We start from the raw sequence: 15,574 nt of genomic DNA, 5'->3' as shown, positions 1-15,574 counted from the left end.
AGAAGTACAAGACTTCACTTTTTTGTTTGACAAAGACCTGAATTACATGAATATTCAACTTAGCAATATCTAATTTTACAAGTCAAATTCAAAGAGCACTTATGTCCCTTATTTCAACAAGAGCAAAAGTAACAGCACTACTCAGTCCCAGGGAATGGTCTGGAGAACAGAAGCAGTGAAAGTGAAAATGCAACTCTTAACTACGTTGGAAACTGCAGTCAGCCAGATGGATGAAATCAAGTTCTTGTGCCCACTCCCTCTCCTTCAAGAGAGAAACTATTGGTTTAAGGAAGCTAAATATTTTATGACAATCATTGACAGAAACTCAGGGGTTGAATAAAATGGTCCAATGCTGCCCATACAGGTTAAACATGTTTCAGAATTGTTTTAGTTTTGTGGGATCCAATCTACATGTGGTGAAGAGCAAGAAAGTAGTTATCCACATGCAGAATTCTTTAAAGGCGAGAGAACACACCAACATAACTGAATTGGTGAAAAAAAAAATATCCAGTACTGCCAAAGCCTGCATACAGAAGTGAAAATGGGCTCTCTTCAAACTAGTAAGGTAAATCCCTTCTAGTTGTAAAGACACACACATTAACAGGGAGACATGAAATGCAAATGAGCACACTGCTTAAACATTGCTCCCCTAAGACATAAAGACACTTTGGCATTTGGTTTTTCAGTTCCCTCAGAATTGCATAAAGTCATCTGGAATATGGGCTTGATGACATACCATGAACACTTTCTTCAATCTCTCAGAAAATCAGCACCAGCTTCCTTGTTTTTACTATACTAAGACTTCCAGTAGATCAGTTTACATTAAGCTTTTAAAATTCACTGTATGAACTAAATTAGATTATCATCCAGCTGGAATTTGAGCAGAAAAATACACATCCATTTTGACATCTAATCAGCAAAAAAATGGGATGAAAAATATTATAGCAGAAGGGGCAGAAGCAACACCTGAAGTACCTGTCAGGTACACAATAAGCTCAGTCTTTGAAGACTGCCAGGCTCACACCCAACAGCATTTTTAGAAAGAAATTTCTAGGCATTTGTATTAAAATATACCAAAAAGGAATTTGACTACAATAAGAAAAAAACAGATACAGAACATTTAAATTGCCTCATGTTATATATTAAGAAAATGCTTACTTTAATCAAGGCTAAGGGAAAATCAGGACTGAACTGGACTGTTTGCATTACTTGATTCCAAGTAGCTATTAGAAAAAAGGTCTCTCCTATGAGCAATGGAGACATTTAAAATGCACAAAAACCAAGAACAAGCAAGAAAAGCAACAGCGAGACCCAAAGTTTAAGAGAGTTTAAGAGACACAGCCATTGTACAGAAGAGGCAGCTAGAAAAGGAAATACAACATGGCTTAGCTGCCCAAGAACTGCTTCTCCTTCAGCTACAGAGAAGCATTTTTAACACAATACAGATGAAGAACTTTAAACACTGCAATTGCTTTTCATTTTGTTTTCCAAATTAAGTTGCACACAGGACCAGAGTAGTATACTAGGAAACATACACTACACCATAGTAAAATAGTGAGGTGCTCTATTACACCAAACAAACTCAAACTGCAAATGTGTGCATTTCACCATTACTTACATGTGCCTCAGAACACAAACTTTGCATTACTCTGCACAAGAAGAATATGTAATGCAAGTCAATTTAATGGTATATCATAATTATTATGTCAGCTTTCAATAAGTGGCCAAAGCCCCACATTTAAACAAACTACAAAGCAAAATGCTTAATTCTAACTGGCAGATTATCCATATGCACACACCATCAGCAACTCAAAGGCAGTAACCAGTCCATCTGAGCTGTTTCAAAGGCTACTGACAGCAGCACTGTCTTGTCAAAAGCAAGCACTGCTACCTAATGAGTATCAGAGTTCCAACAGTCATATCATCTCTGTTGACATACCAAGCTGCTCAGTATAGGAATTTACTCAACTAGCACATCCAGGACTCAGCTGAGAACTCATCTGAGCAGCCTCCTAGATCTAGTCTTTTTCTTTTCCATTCATTACAACCCAAGCATACAGTATATACAGTGAATGGCTTAGAAGCACAATAGATTAGGGAGGTGAAAATTCATACTGCCTTCAACAAACAGTTTAAGGTGTCAAAATGGGACCACAAATTCTCTAAGGACCTGCAGAATTCAGGCATTCTACACTGTTGTGCTGTACTTCATTTTGTTCCATGTAGTTCAGCAAACACATATCACCTTTAAAACACCTGTACCAATACATTGTACTGAGAGACAAGGGAAACTACAAATTGCAATGATACATGCAATGAGCATAATGACCCATATTAAACTATTATGCTTAAGTATTTTGTAATGTAGGTCATGCTAAAAGCAAGTGTAAAAAGTACATATGCTCATAAAATGTTGCTAAGTAAGTAAAGATATAAAAAAGCAGCTTAAGACACTAAGTTTACCTAAATGCTAAAGCCAAAGCAAAGCTCCCTTAGAAGACTAATTTTATAATTATATTAATGGAAAATCAGTTACGAAGAACACTTGCTCCTGCTTTAATCATTGAGCAGAGTCTTTCTTCTCCCAGCAACTCTGTCCAGTTAGTGACTCATGTTAACATATTTTAACAGAACAGTACTATTCAAACTCTACAGATAACTTCCACAGATAAAATCATTGCAAGTTCATCTGACTTTCCACCGTTTTTGGTGAGGAACAGCCATGAATTTCCTTCTTTTGTCCCCATTAATTTTGACATTTTTACTGTCGCTGCTGCACCCTGTAAGACTTTCATGAGTACCCAGGGAAGCTAGCTCCCATTCTCTGCATATGTCCCTTAACAGAGCTTAAAGTTATGCAACATTACAGGTCTCAGTATTTGTGATGTTTCATCAAATGCAGATGCAGCACTCATTCTTCTGATTAGGCCCTCCCAAAGCTTAGGCAACAAAAGGAAGATGCAGTATGAAAGACTGGAGACTGAGTCATAGCATGGTTAGATATGAGGAAATTTCATATCCAGATCTCAGATTTTCCAGCCTGTTACCTCAAAAATGGGACAGTGCCAGGATTTTGACTGCCAGATGGAAAGCAGCATCCAGAAACATGCACATCTCAGCCTCATCTGCCTAGCAACAAAGTTTTGGCCAAGTATTACTGCTTCCTAAGTAGTAATTCTTACTCGGGAAGGAGGCATGGTCTCAGTCAATAACTTCTCAGTTAGCATCTTTCTAAAAATAAAAACCCTGGACATTTCTAGTGGCTTTGTATTCTGAGCATCTACATAATGAGTTGTTCCCCTCCCACCCTAGTAAGATGCAAAAAACCTTAAATGGTCTACAAAAAGTACCTCCCATCAAGCAGACACTACTCTTTGAATCAGTAAGAGGACAACTGGCTTTTAGCAGCTCATGCAGACACCCAAGGCTTGTGACACATTCAGTCCTAATCAGACTGAAAGAAGACACTAGCTTTTAACTTGATATAGTAGCAAGAATTCATACATTTCAAAAAGGAAATGAAAGGTTTCATTACCTTCTCTGCCTTCTGCTAGAACAGTAGGAAAAGAGACAGTTCAATGATGTGAGCATCCTTGTTTCAAGCAGTCTTCCTGCTGCAAGACAGCTATGCTTTAAATATTTATGAGACTTGTAGGTCAGACCCAGAGAACTTGGGCTCCAGCAAAAATATTATGTTTTTAAGCTATGGCAAGGTTTTCTGTTCCTATGTGCTTGTAAGTCCAACAAGATTTCAGATCAAACAGATCAGACGCAAGTGGATGCATTTGAAATCCTTTGAAACAAGCTAAAGCACTGACAGTGCTCAGTCAAAACCTTTGAGCTGAAATGCTGCTGTTGAACATTATCAGGACTTCACTTACAAGGTAATACTCAAGTTTTTATTAGTATTAAACCAAAATCCTCCTTTCCTACTTAACAGTACTAGGAATCAAAGTAATCCCACCCTCCAGAAAAGGTGTTCCAGTGAATTCCACTGTGTAACTACTGTGCAAAACATGCCAATACCAAACCTGCTCAATTCACTCAGTATAAAAACTTTAAGATAGTATTTGTTAAGTCTCAAAATGTGGCAAGACATCATTATGTGCTAAATGCTACAAGCCACTTTAACCATAAACAATAATTTGTAGTAATTGAAAGATGCATAAACAGTATCTTAACAGTCCTGTTGAAATGAACAAAACTTCAAGTTAACAAAGGCCGACCAAGGCACAGCATACAGCCCTTGTCAAGGAAGGCACTTCAGAATACATGATGGAAAAGGGCTACACAACACTTTAAAGAGAACTCCTCCAGAAAGCAGCACAATATTCACAACCTTCAGAAAAAGATACTTTGCTTAGGTATTACAGTTCAGCCAATCTTTGTAGCCAGGGCATACCACCTTCCCTTGTCACAGGACACACACAAATTCCCAATGAGAACTTTGAACCATCAAAGCCTTCAATTTAACCTCTGCTGTTAGTGTAATGTGATTCTCTCTAGGTTTGCTACAAGCTTATTCATCTTGTAAACCTTCAGCTATATCCACAAGTTGACAGTAGGGTCAGAGACATCAAAAGTGAACTGAAAGTTCACATATAGTACCTCTTTCAAGTTGAGCACCCTTGTTTCTCATGACTCTTAACACTGATACCAGCAATTACAGCTGGGGCATAGAGGAAAAGCATATACACACAGAAGAATCTTTTACTTAGAATCTGGATAACTGCCACTACTCTTCTGGCATCAGCTCTGAAATCATCCTGTTGGAGTTTTTTGATGAACTACTAATTTATCTACAGAGAATATTATCCACATCTGCTACCTGGATCTCCCTCAAAAAGTCACTGAGAAAATTTAAGACTTAACTCACTCCACCCATCCAAAGCAACAAAGGTTTCTTGCCAGAGCCATAGTCCTTCAGACCCCAGCATCATTTATAGGGTCTTGGAAGTGTTGGGCTCAAAAGAATGGTCCAGAGAAAGGCCAGTAATCTTCAAGAAATATTCCAAACACAATTCAATCTATCCTACTTGCAAAGCAATGGCAGGAAAGAAGCACATGTTACTGAGGACAGATTAAAAGCTTTAACAATTCATAATGACCACAGAATCATAGAAAATACTGAATTGGAAGGGACCATCAGGATCACCATTCCCAGTGCAGAACACCATGTGCCTCATTTTAAAATGTTGTCAGCCTCCTGCCTCATTACCCCTTAAACTGGAATTACTAAATCAATAAAGCTGTATTTACCTATAGGTTTGTAGGTTCTGACTGATTTCAGATTCACTCAACTTAGAAGGCCACATTAGTATTTCTATACCATAATTTCAACACCTGTGTTTGGATCAAATGCATTACTGTCAGTAGATATGTTATTTCTGCACAGCTAGAAATTCAATTCAGCCGAGACTTAAAAGACACAGAAGAATGCTTCTTTAAGGCAGTGTGGAGCAATTGTATTTAACAAGACATAAGTACCTACCAACATTAGGAACTAAGCAGAACAAAGAAGCCTCAAAAGCATAGGCAAAAAGGTACTTTACAAAAAAAGTGCTTACCACAAGCATGAATGTTTGCTCTTAGCACAATTTTTAAATAGAACCTATCCACCTCACCATATCACAACATGTGTCCATTAACAAGGAATTCTAACCCACAAAAAACAGTATTATAAGTAGTTTTCCTTCTAGTAATTGTATTTCCTTAAGTAAAAATTTGTAGTGACTGCATGACCACCTTTGATGACCTGTTCTCACAGGTTTGTTTCTAATCAAAGTACACATAGCAAAATGTGTAGTTTGCAGCACAGAATTCTGCTCAGTCCCCAGTAGATGTGTATTTTTCAGCTGGACCTAGGTGCACCATGGTTACTTCTCTAGATAGTCAAGCTCAATGTATTTAAGACTACTGTTTTCATTGAATTGCTGGAACCCTGACATATGAAAGATCTCTTCCATCATCTATAATGTCTTTAATTCCAAACAAGCTAGGCCTGAAAACACAAACTTTTCTGAAAAACACTGAGTAACAGCTTAATTTATTCTTTATTCACCATGAGCAATAAAGATTACAAAAAACACATCACAGCTCAATTCTAAAGGCTTCTCATAACTTGCATTTACATAAGCACCAACCAAAAAGCACTGTATGAGCTGCAAGCTAGTTTTGAAGCTTTACACAGATCTGGCAAGCCCTATATGTTCCTTTGGAAGTAAGGCTGGAAAGGAGTACAATCTGGTGTGCAGGCATTTACCTTTCTCCCACTCTATCATTTGTTTCAGGATCATAACTTTTACAATAGATCCAGTTAGGCTCCAAACCCAAGTAAGTTGTTATTCAAGTTAGCTACATGCTCCAGTTCAACCTCTTGTTACTCATAATGTCCTCACAAAGACACCAGGTCAATATCTTCAAGAATTCTGCTTGAAAATTCAAGCAATACTTGAAGCATTGGGAAGATCTCTTACAGAAATACTTAGAGCAGATGACAGCAAGTACTCATCTCATTAGGAACTCATTTTGCACAGCAACCCCCTACAGTTTATAAATGCAGTAGTTCAGTTAAGGCTTTATCAGCCAAAAAGAGATACTACAGCATTCCCCTGTGCCAAGGGTTCTACAGCTTTCAAAATGCTTGTTAATTCAGGCTTTACACTGCAGGTAGAGTACCACAGTAAATCTTTATAAATCTTTAAATGTTCCAGCACCAATTTTTTTTGCTGACAAAAAAGACAATTAAAATAATCCTAAATTACAAAGGGCCAATACAGTCTATTCTTGAACAAAAGTGCAACAAGTTTTATTCTACAATGCCCCATTACGATGCACTAAAAAGCAACCCTTAAGCAATTCGTTTATATCTTCAGGACAGTACATTGACTCTGACACACAACATAAGGAACAAGCATTTGGAAATGAGTAGAATATCTGAAAAAGCATAGAAGTCAAAACTGAAACCCAGTTCAAATACCAGATATGAGTGTTTTATACACAGTACTAGTACCCAGCTTTGAGAAAAGTCGAGTCACTAAAACAGGTACTACTAGCACTGGCTTCAAACACTTTCACAACGCACGAGCATCCTTTTGCAACACAAGTGCTTCTTTTGAAGAGGCAATTAACATTTTTTAAAGTCCATACCTTAAATGTACCATTTTGGTTTTTCATGTATGAGACCAAAAATATGTCCACTGGCAGGAGTGCTGATGTGATAAGAGCAACGGCCAAGGCAAAAATTGCTGTTATGGTAGAAATCACTTCACTTTCCCGCCGACTCTGATACTTGCGCACATAAACCCAGCAGAAAATTAAAATCGCCTGAAACACACAGGGAAAAACACTTATGAGTTGTATAATAACAATGTCAGCAAGTAGGTACTGATACTAGACCCTGTACGGATGCCTGGCATAGCATCAGCACACCTTTTACCTGAACACTCAGCACCAGGGTTATGCTGACCACACAAGTCACTCTTCCTTAAGAGCAGCTTGAGCAACACCACCAGCGCTCACACACGGAACACGCGAAAACACAAACAGCGCGGCTCGCCGGGCGGAGGGGCAAGGCAGCCCCCGCTGCCAGCTGCGGGCTCTGCCCTGCGGCACCACCGCCGAGGCACCCGCGGCAGCCGCAGGGGAGCACTCGCGGCCGGGGCAGCCCCAGGGGCACGGGCGAGGAGAGCGAGCGGGATGCCCAGCACTGGAACAGCGAGCGGCTGAAGAGGGAGCAGCAGCCGGCCCAGGGAAGGGGAGGGGATGCGTGAGGGAGCCGCCACAGGGCGGGAGAGCCGCCTCTCACCAGCAGCGCCAGGCCGAAGAGGCACCATCCCGTCAGCAGGTCAGACGCCGCCGCCGCCATCTTCACTTCCGTCAGCGGCAGCGCGACCGCCCCGCCGAGGCGGCGCTTAAAGCGGGGCGGGCTCGCGTCACCGCGGCAACCGCCCCACGCCACGTGACGCCACGAGCCCCGCCCGCCCCGCCCTCGCCGCCCGCCCCGCCCTCGCCGCCCGCCCCGCCCCGCCCGCGCCGCCCGCCCCGCCCGCGCCGCCCGCCCCGCCCGCGCCGCCCGCCCCGCCCTCGCCGCCCGCCCCGCCCCGCCCGCGCCGCCCGCCCCGCCCTCGCCGCCCGCCCCGCCCTCGCTGCCCGCCCCGCCCCGCCCGCGCCGCCCGCCCCGCCCTCGCTGCCCGCCCCGCCCTCGCTGCCCGCCCCGCCCGCTGTCCCCGCCCCGCCCTCGCTGCCCGCCCCGCCCGCTGTCCCCGCCCCGCCCTCGCTGCCCGCCCCGCCCTCGCTGCCCGCCCCGCCCGCTGTCCCCGCCCCGCCCCCGCTGCCCGCCCCGCCCGCTGTCCCCGCCCCGCGGGCGCTGCAGCCGCCTGCGCTGCCTACGGGACAGCGGCGCTGCTCCGATGGCTGAAGGGACCGGAGCCGGCAGTTCCCCGGCCCCGTCCCGTGGCAGAGCGCAGCCCTCGGAGGGCCGGAAGAGGGAATCGGGGTGATGAAGAGCTGTCCTCACTCTTGCTCCCGAGAAGGGTTTCCTGTCCTTCCCTCCTGGGGCCGGGAGGCTGAGAGGGCAGCGCTCGGTCCGAGCGGACCTTGCCTGAGGGAAAAAGGGAGGGGAGGAAGGGGTTTGAGGAAAGGTAAAAGGTGCACTAGGAGGTATCAAGCACTTTCAATCCTTTTGGTTTTGCTTCTTGCTGTAAAAGTATCTAAACCATCTCCCTGCAGCGCAGGGCAGGTGTGCGGGCGGTGCCGGCGGATCGGGGCCGCTCCTCAGGGCAGTGCCGGGAGGGTGTGCGGGAGCCCCGCGCCTCGGTGTCTCTGGCCCGGGCTCTATTTAACCATGACAGTGCCAAACTGCGGCAGGATCCCGGTCTGGTGGGAAGCCTCGCTTCGGGACGCCGTGCCCGGTGTGAGGGCAGCCGTGGGCCGGGAGGGGTGTGGGGTTAGGAGGTGCCTTGCGGAGCTCGTGTTCCCGAGAGTGTGGATTTGGTGGCATAGGCACTGGGAGACCCTCATCTGCAAGGTGCTGCCGTGTGTCTTAGTCTCTGCTCTAAGTGCAGCACGCATACAATCATGGAATCATCAGATTGGAAGAGACCCTTTAAAATCGTCCAGTCCGACCGTCCACACGGCTCTTGCCACTGTAGCGCCTAAGTCACGAAACCGCATCGCCCAGCACCACACCCGGACGCCTCTTCCTGCACTTCCAGGGATGGAGACTCCACCACCTCCCTGGGCAACCTATTCCAATGCCTGACCACCCTAACAGTGAAATTTTCCCCCACATCTAATCCGAACCTCCCCCGTCTCAGTTTAAGGCCGTGAGGTTGGGTGCAAAGGGCTCTGTCTGCCTGCAGGAGTGCCCAGGGATAGCCCGGAGCATGGGCTGCTGTCCCGGGTGTCTGCTGGGTGCACAGGCAGCTCAGGGGTGGAAATGTTTATGAGCCTTGCTCGTTCCTCAGCCTTGATACAAGGGGCTTGGAGACCTAAGCAAGCAGGGGTGGCCACATTCATGTCCTGAAACAATAGATAACGTTTTCTATGTTTCCATTTGCTGTGAGAACAAGTGTACTCGTGCCAAGTAAGAGGGGGTTGAAATTCAGACTCTTTTGTTTGTAGCCTTGAGAGAAGAGACTGATTTGAGCAGGGAGAGCTCAGCCTGGGAGGGATGAACTTTCAGGTGCTGTGAGGCCAGTGGGGTGATGGGAGCTCCTGGTATCAACAGTGCTCATGAACCAAGTGTGAGGTCAGGTAAATGGAAGGACTTCTTGTGGGCTCAAAGCCTTGAGAGATCTGTTGATGAAAGGGCTGTGAGAGCCTTACTCAGACTGGTTTTTGCCCCTGCTAAGACTTAATTTGTATGGGAGAACCATTTATACGGGACAATAGTGTATAATGGTGCTTGTGAGCTATATCCAGGGCACCTGAGGTGTGTGCTCAGGTGGACCAGTTCTCTCGTGGTGGAACAGCTTTGTTACAAAGTGGCTGATAAGTTTGCTGGGCTTCAATTTGCTGTGACAGTGTTGTGACAGCGCTCACAGGCTATGTGTGGGGTGATTGGGGCAGCAGGAGTTCGGATAGGCTTGCAGCTTTGCAAGAAAGGGCCCTGTGTTTGGGAGGACAGGAGACTTGGAAGCTGTGCCCCAGAGCAGTGGATTCGTGCTGTATCTCTCTCCATTTGTTGTCAGGGCAGTGTGGAATGCATGCCACGCATGTGGCAGCATTCATTAAACCAGCAATAATGGAGCTGAGGAGGGTTCTGGAGAGCTTGTAAACCTTGCAGGGAGGTACCTGCAGGGGCTGTGCTGACTCATGGAGGGAAATGTTGCTTGCAGGGGCAAATACCTGTGCCAAAAGCTACTGTGAGAACAGTGCAGGTGGGAGCACAATGAAGTGAATACTCAAAAGGTGCTTGGATGGTTGGTTATGGGTGCAGTTTTTAGGTGAGCTTGTAGCATTGCAATGAAGGGTCTGCTGGTGGAGAAGTATTTTTTGGGAGGCTCATTCTGGAGGGACAGGTGTTTGTGCTGTGTCTTGTTAGGTGTGAGGCAGGGGCAGTAAGCAGGTGGCTGTGCAGTGGCTGTGCAGCTCATAAGCTAAATGGATAGTTCATGACAATCCAGGTGACCTTGTAGTCAGATAAGAAAAGCAGCAGATACTATATAACTATAATTAGTTACAGGTCAGTAAGCATATTGTGTATGTCCTTTTAGTTGTCCTTTTAGTTGTTGGAGATTTAGGGGTTTTTCTTTGTATATTTTACTATTAATGTGTGTGTATTATCTCCACCACAGAAAATATTTCCCTGGATGTCATTACTATTAAATATGTATGTTGTAATTCAAAATTGCCTAAGAACCCATGAAGAATTAAAACCCTCGAAGAACTACATTAAAAATAAACTATTCCCAAGAGGGAAGGGAAGTAATTTGCCCTTGGAGTATATGAAGTTTTTATGTTTTGTACAGCACACCTTTACCAATAAAATATTGATATACCAAACATCAGGGACCTGTAACTGTTTAAGAATTACGGCTGCCATTAAAATTAAAAAAAAAAAAAAGAAATGCTATAGCTCTATGCTACCAGAGTTCTTTTTGTTTTGAATCAAATGGTAATATGAATATTAACTTCCTATAGTAAATAAGCCTTAAGTGTATTTCAACATGATCAAAAATCTTTTTTCATTCTAAACAGCTTAGTTCATATAGTTTAACAAGGACTAAAAAAAAAATCAAGCACACAAAATTATAGAGTTTCCACTAACAGAAAATCCAATCTTTGAGTCTTTTGCTAAAATCTTCCTGTATTTTTGCAGTAAATGGTAATATTAAATTCCTATCATTCTGTCAGATCTATTATTTTTTGGTAAATATGGTTGATAACCTAGGTTTAATTGGGTAGTGGGCAAGGTTTTCAAGGTTTCAGTAAAAAATGCCATGTCCCTATGTGTTAAATGGTTAGTGGTAATTCATAGTTTAAAGGAAGAACTCCAGTTTTTGTTGGAATGGAAGTAATGCTTTTAAGTACAGGAAGTGAAGAAGTGTACAGGCAAAATGGAAATTTTTCTTATGTTACCACTATGGTATCTGAATATGTTTGTTTTTTTCAATACCATGTCACCACTAGCATTCTGAATGTTTTTTTTTTATTCCATAAAGTTCAGGGGTTATAAACTCAAATTATTTTATCCCTCATTTTAATAAAATTAGCAAATCTTTATCTGAGGAGTTATCTACAAACAAAATTTAGAGGATCAATTTACTTTTTCTTACCATTGGGTGGGACACTGCAGATGTCAAGTACACAAAAAAAAAACAGTTTAATGGCAAAGCTTGTGGGTTTTTGGGTTTTTTATGTTCAAATAATGACCTTTGTCTATACACATTGTACCAACAAAAGTCCTATAAACATAAGTCTTAAAAATGGTATTCAGTTGGTGTTGACTCTAGTGAGGAGGTGGAAATTTCATCCATTGTCGCTGTTCCTGAGGAACCTAAGACTAGCATTTTTCATGCCTGTATTCACACAGCTCTTTATGTAAAGGGTGCTCATGGATAAATTGGAGATCAGATTCCTGAGTACTCACATTGTCTATTGACAGCACTACATCTGAGGATGAATTGGTTAAATGTTTCTTGGCATATCAGGGCTGTGTTTGTGTTTCTCAGTCGTTGTAGACAGCTTCTAGGATGGCTGGATGTAGTGTCCCAAGTCTACCTGCATTTTACTCAATTGAGTGTTATGTCATGGGGTGAAAATGAGAAAGGGCAGAACAAAATTACATAAGGCAGTTGGTCAGTAAGACTAATCAGTGTGAGACCATGGGTCAAGAAATAAGAAATGAGGTAACTGCTCACCAGCACAGAAGAAATATTTCCACTCTCTACAAATGGAAGAGGAGGTGAGAAGAACAAATGTACTTTTTTTCTGCAGAAACTTACTGCTTGAGAGAAGGTAGATGTTTGTGATATGAGCCAGCCAGTGAAGTAGCATCATTAATGCCAAAGTTATTGATCACCTACAAGCTGAAAGCCAGTGTGGTGCCACATTGAGTGCCTGGGATCCTCATGATCAGCAGTGCTACTGTTGGCTGCAGTGCTGTGTTTCCAACAGCCAGGTTCAGCTCACATGGCATGTAGAAAAACCTCAGTAGTAGCCCCTGTTGTGCTGTTCTCTCCTACACTTCAGTAGTGGATGTGCATCTTTTTCTGCCTACACACAGAAATTTGTCTTGTGCTCTTTCACGCCTCTTTGCCCTTGCTAATGAAAGCTTTTCATCAGGATGCCATCATGTGCAGCAAGATCAGTGAATGCTCTAAAGAGTGATGGTGGATAGAAGTACTCATGTAGGGAATCATGTATGGAGTCAAGAGTGAGAAGAGTAAAAAAAATTATTTCTGTAAAGGTTTTCTGGGCATGTTTGTAGCAGGGGTTGATAACTGCAAGCTAATAATTAACTGTCTCTTTAAAAATTTTCACTGTACATAAAAAATGGGGAGGATTTTAGTGAGTCATTGAGATAATGTGTGAATGAAAATAGAATAAGTCTGAAGAGAATCCTGTTACGGTATTCCTCAACAAAACCTTATAGGCATTGTGGTGGTAGTAGCCATAGTGTGAAAAAATAAAGAATTATATCAGTGGACTTCCCTAAATACCATTCTCCTTTCCCACACCAGATGGTTGCACAATGCCAAAAAAAAAGAATTACAATAATTTTGTGTTATAATGAAAGTACATAATTTTAAAAGAAACTTTAATTATATTGCTTTCAAAATAAAATCTTTGTCTAAAAAGAACTGTTATAGTAATTCTTATGTATATTGGAAATAAATCCAAACTAGAGAAAATGTCTTTGTTGCTACTTAATAACTTGTGGAATTTACTTTTACTAAAGTATTCATGTGGTAAAAAGACAGAGAAAGAAGATGATTGGTATTATAGAAATTAAAGTATATGAAACAAGACACCATCTTCATTTTGACCAGGACAAGGGATTAGAATCATGCTTGAACTGGATAGTGTACATACCAACAGGGAGCAGGTGCTCCTTCTCACTTGACTGAGCTGCTCGTGTCACCACTTGATAATCCCCCAAGTTTCAAGGGAGCTGGAAGTGTGTGGGCTAATAGCAATGCCATAGTTTAAAATTCCCTTATTAACTCTACTTGTTTTATTTTTTTTTCCTCATGTTAAAAGAGAAGATAGTGAAACTGGGCTTAGCAATATTTTACAAAATATGTCATGATCTTATACTTGAAGGTGTAATTATTCTTTATGTTATGTGGCTGAATCCAGTAAAACCTGTACACCTGATGGCGCAGATCACATTGCACCTAGTACTCTCCAAGTACACACAATTAACCATCGGGAATAATAACTTTCTTTCAAGTGCTTCAACTTCTATGAATAAAATTGACTGTAACTTCTTGAAATGTATTTTGTTTGATGTCTTATTTAACTAGTAGCACACCTTTAGGTTTCTTCATAAATGCCAGCAATAGTTAATTTTCACTCTGTATGATTTTCTGCTGTACCCACAAACTTGGATGTTATTTATTGTTAGTTTAATATAGAAAGAACAACATGATGCCACCTTCACATCTTTGCTGCTTGTATTTTCTTATCCTAAATTGGTCTTTGTTTCAAGATCCTCAGTCATACCTGTTTTCAGAGTGCTTGGATTTAGTGCAGTCTATCATTCTTTTTCACTAAGAGAAACCTCATTTTCTCTTTAAACCTTTTTCAATATCAGCATTTTATCGTGATGTATCAGTGACTCAACATTTCATGAACATTTCAGTTTGACTTTAACTTGGTTTAAATCAGCTCAATTCTTATTTTGGGTAAGAGGGAAAAATTTTTTCAAAAGAAATAATGATGTAATGATGAGGAAAAGAAACGGTTCCATTGGTTTGGGAATAAGTTTTTCTCAATATTTAGTGGAATTGAGGGAAAAAATGCATGTAGTTGGTAAGTATACAGTGGTGTTCTCCCCAGCATACACATCAGCACTGGCACATTGTTTTTTGGGTAGCCCAAGTCAAAGGTTGAGTCACCATTTTCAGAGCCTAAAGACAGGCTTTCTGTGCCATTAGTTCACTTTTTATGTCTATTTAGCATGTCCTTCTCAACAACAGTTTTATAATGAAGTCAATGAAATATCTTATATAAATAATTCATATAACTTTGTATAATCAATATATATATATTAGTTGAAGTACTTAAAATGGCAAAGTCCAGTCCCCAAAACATGTGACTTTCTAACATGTAAAGAAAATCTGGTATAGTTTGGGACTAGAAAACTCTCAATGAAACCACAGAACTGTCACAAGGTGGAGAGGAATAGCTAATCTGTACACTAAGACGTGTGTGTATTTTCTTGTTGTGGTAGTATTGAAGAAGGATAAAAGGGTTTTTTCTTTAAGTTTTTATTTATTTTGGAAAAGAGGTCATCCTTCTAAAAGTCACAACATACAAATAAAAATAAGAAGTTGAGTCAGAAATTTAGAATTAATCTATGGAAGAATTTAGAGTGGTTTTCTTTTAATGAATTTCTAAGAACTGCACGGTAATGTTTATGGAGGTTCTTTTTTTTTATTCTTGGTTCCTTAGTTTGTTTACTTGAACAAAACCAGAATTTTAAAATAGGATTCTGAAGGCAGAAGAGGTGATTAATTTCTCCAGGACATAGCGAGTGTAGGTTATTTTCTTTAAGAAGGGCTATAAAAACAATTGAAGCCTTCAAAACTCTTTTTTTTTTCTGAACTCAATAATTAAAAGCTTTTCTGAATGTAAATTATAGTTCTGCATTAAGTGTTAAGAACAAAAGTAATGTGAACTTCCACTACAGAAATGTGTGAACATTCCCAAAACAAAAATGAGTGTGAATGTTGTTTTCCCATGAAACTTTCAGCCTGCAGTTTTCAGAGGAAAAAAGAGAATACCACAGTATTATTATCATGGCACTAAAACAATGAACTGACTCCTTCATCATATTAGAACATCTGAAGTACTGTTTTCTGCATGTTTGTCTGAAATTATTAAAGATACTGCTAGTCTTTCA

General features: G+C 41.7%; 1 protein-coding gene across 2 annotated transcripts in view; it reads right to left on the bottom strand.

Annotated features, from left to right (window-relative positions):
• The window catches only part of LMBRD1 (LMBR1 domain containing 1), a 66,818-nt gene extending 58,909 nt beyond the window's left edge, over nucleotides 1-7,909 (bottom strand). For both annotated transcript variants that reach the window (XM_036380077.1, XM_036380078.2), the window contains exons 1-2: nucleotides 7,808-7,909; nucleotides 7,150-7,326 (exon numbers count right to left, since the gene is read on the bottom strand). In XM_036380077.1, the coding sequence (XP_036235970.1) occupies nucleotides 7,150-7,326; nucleotides 7,808-7,867 (237 nt within the window). In that variant the 5' untranslated portion in view covers nucleotides 7,868-7,909. The remainder of the gene's footprint in view (nucleotides 1-7,149; nucleotides 7,327-7,807) is intronic.
• Nucleotides 7,910-15,574: the final 7,665 nt, after the last annotated feature.

This window comes from Molothrus ater, chromosome 3 (assembly GCF_012460135.2).
Source record: "Molothrus ater isolate BHLD 08-10-18 breed brown headed cowbird chromosome 3, BPBGC_Mater_1.1, whole genome shotgun sequence".
Taxonomy (NCBI): Eukaryota; Metazoa; Chordata; class Aves; order Passeriformes; family Icteridae; genus Molothrus; species Molothrus ater.
Note: the sequence above shows the minus strand (reverse complement) of the source record. Positions and strands in the feature narration are given on the sequence as shown.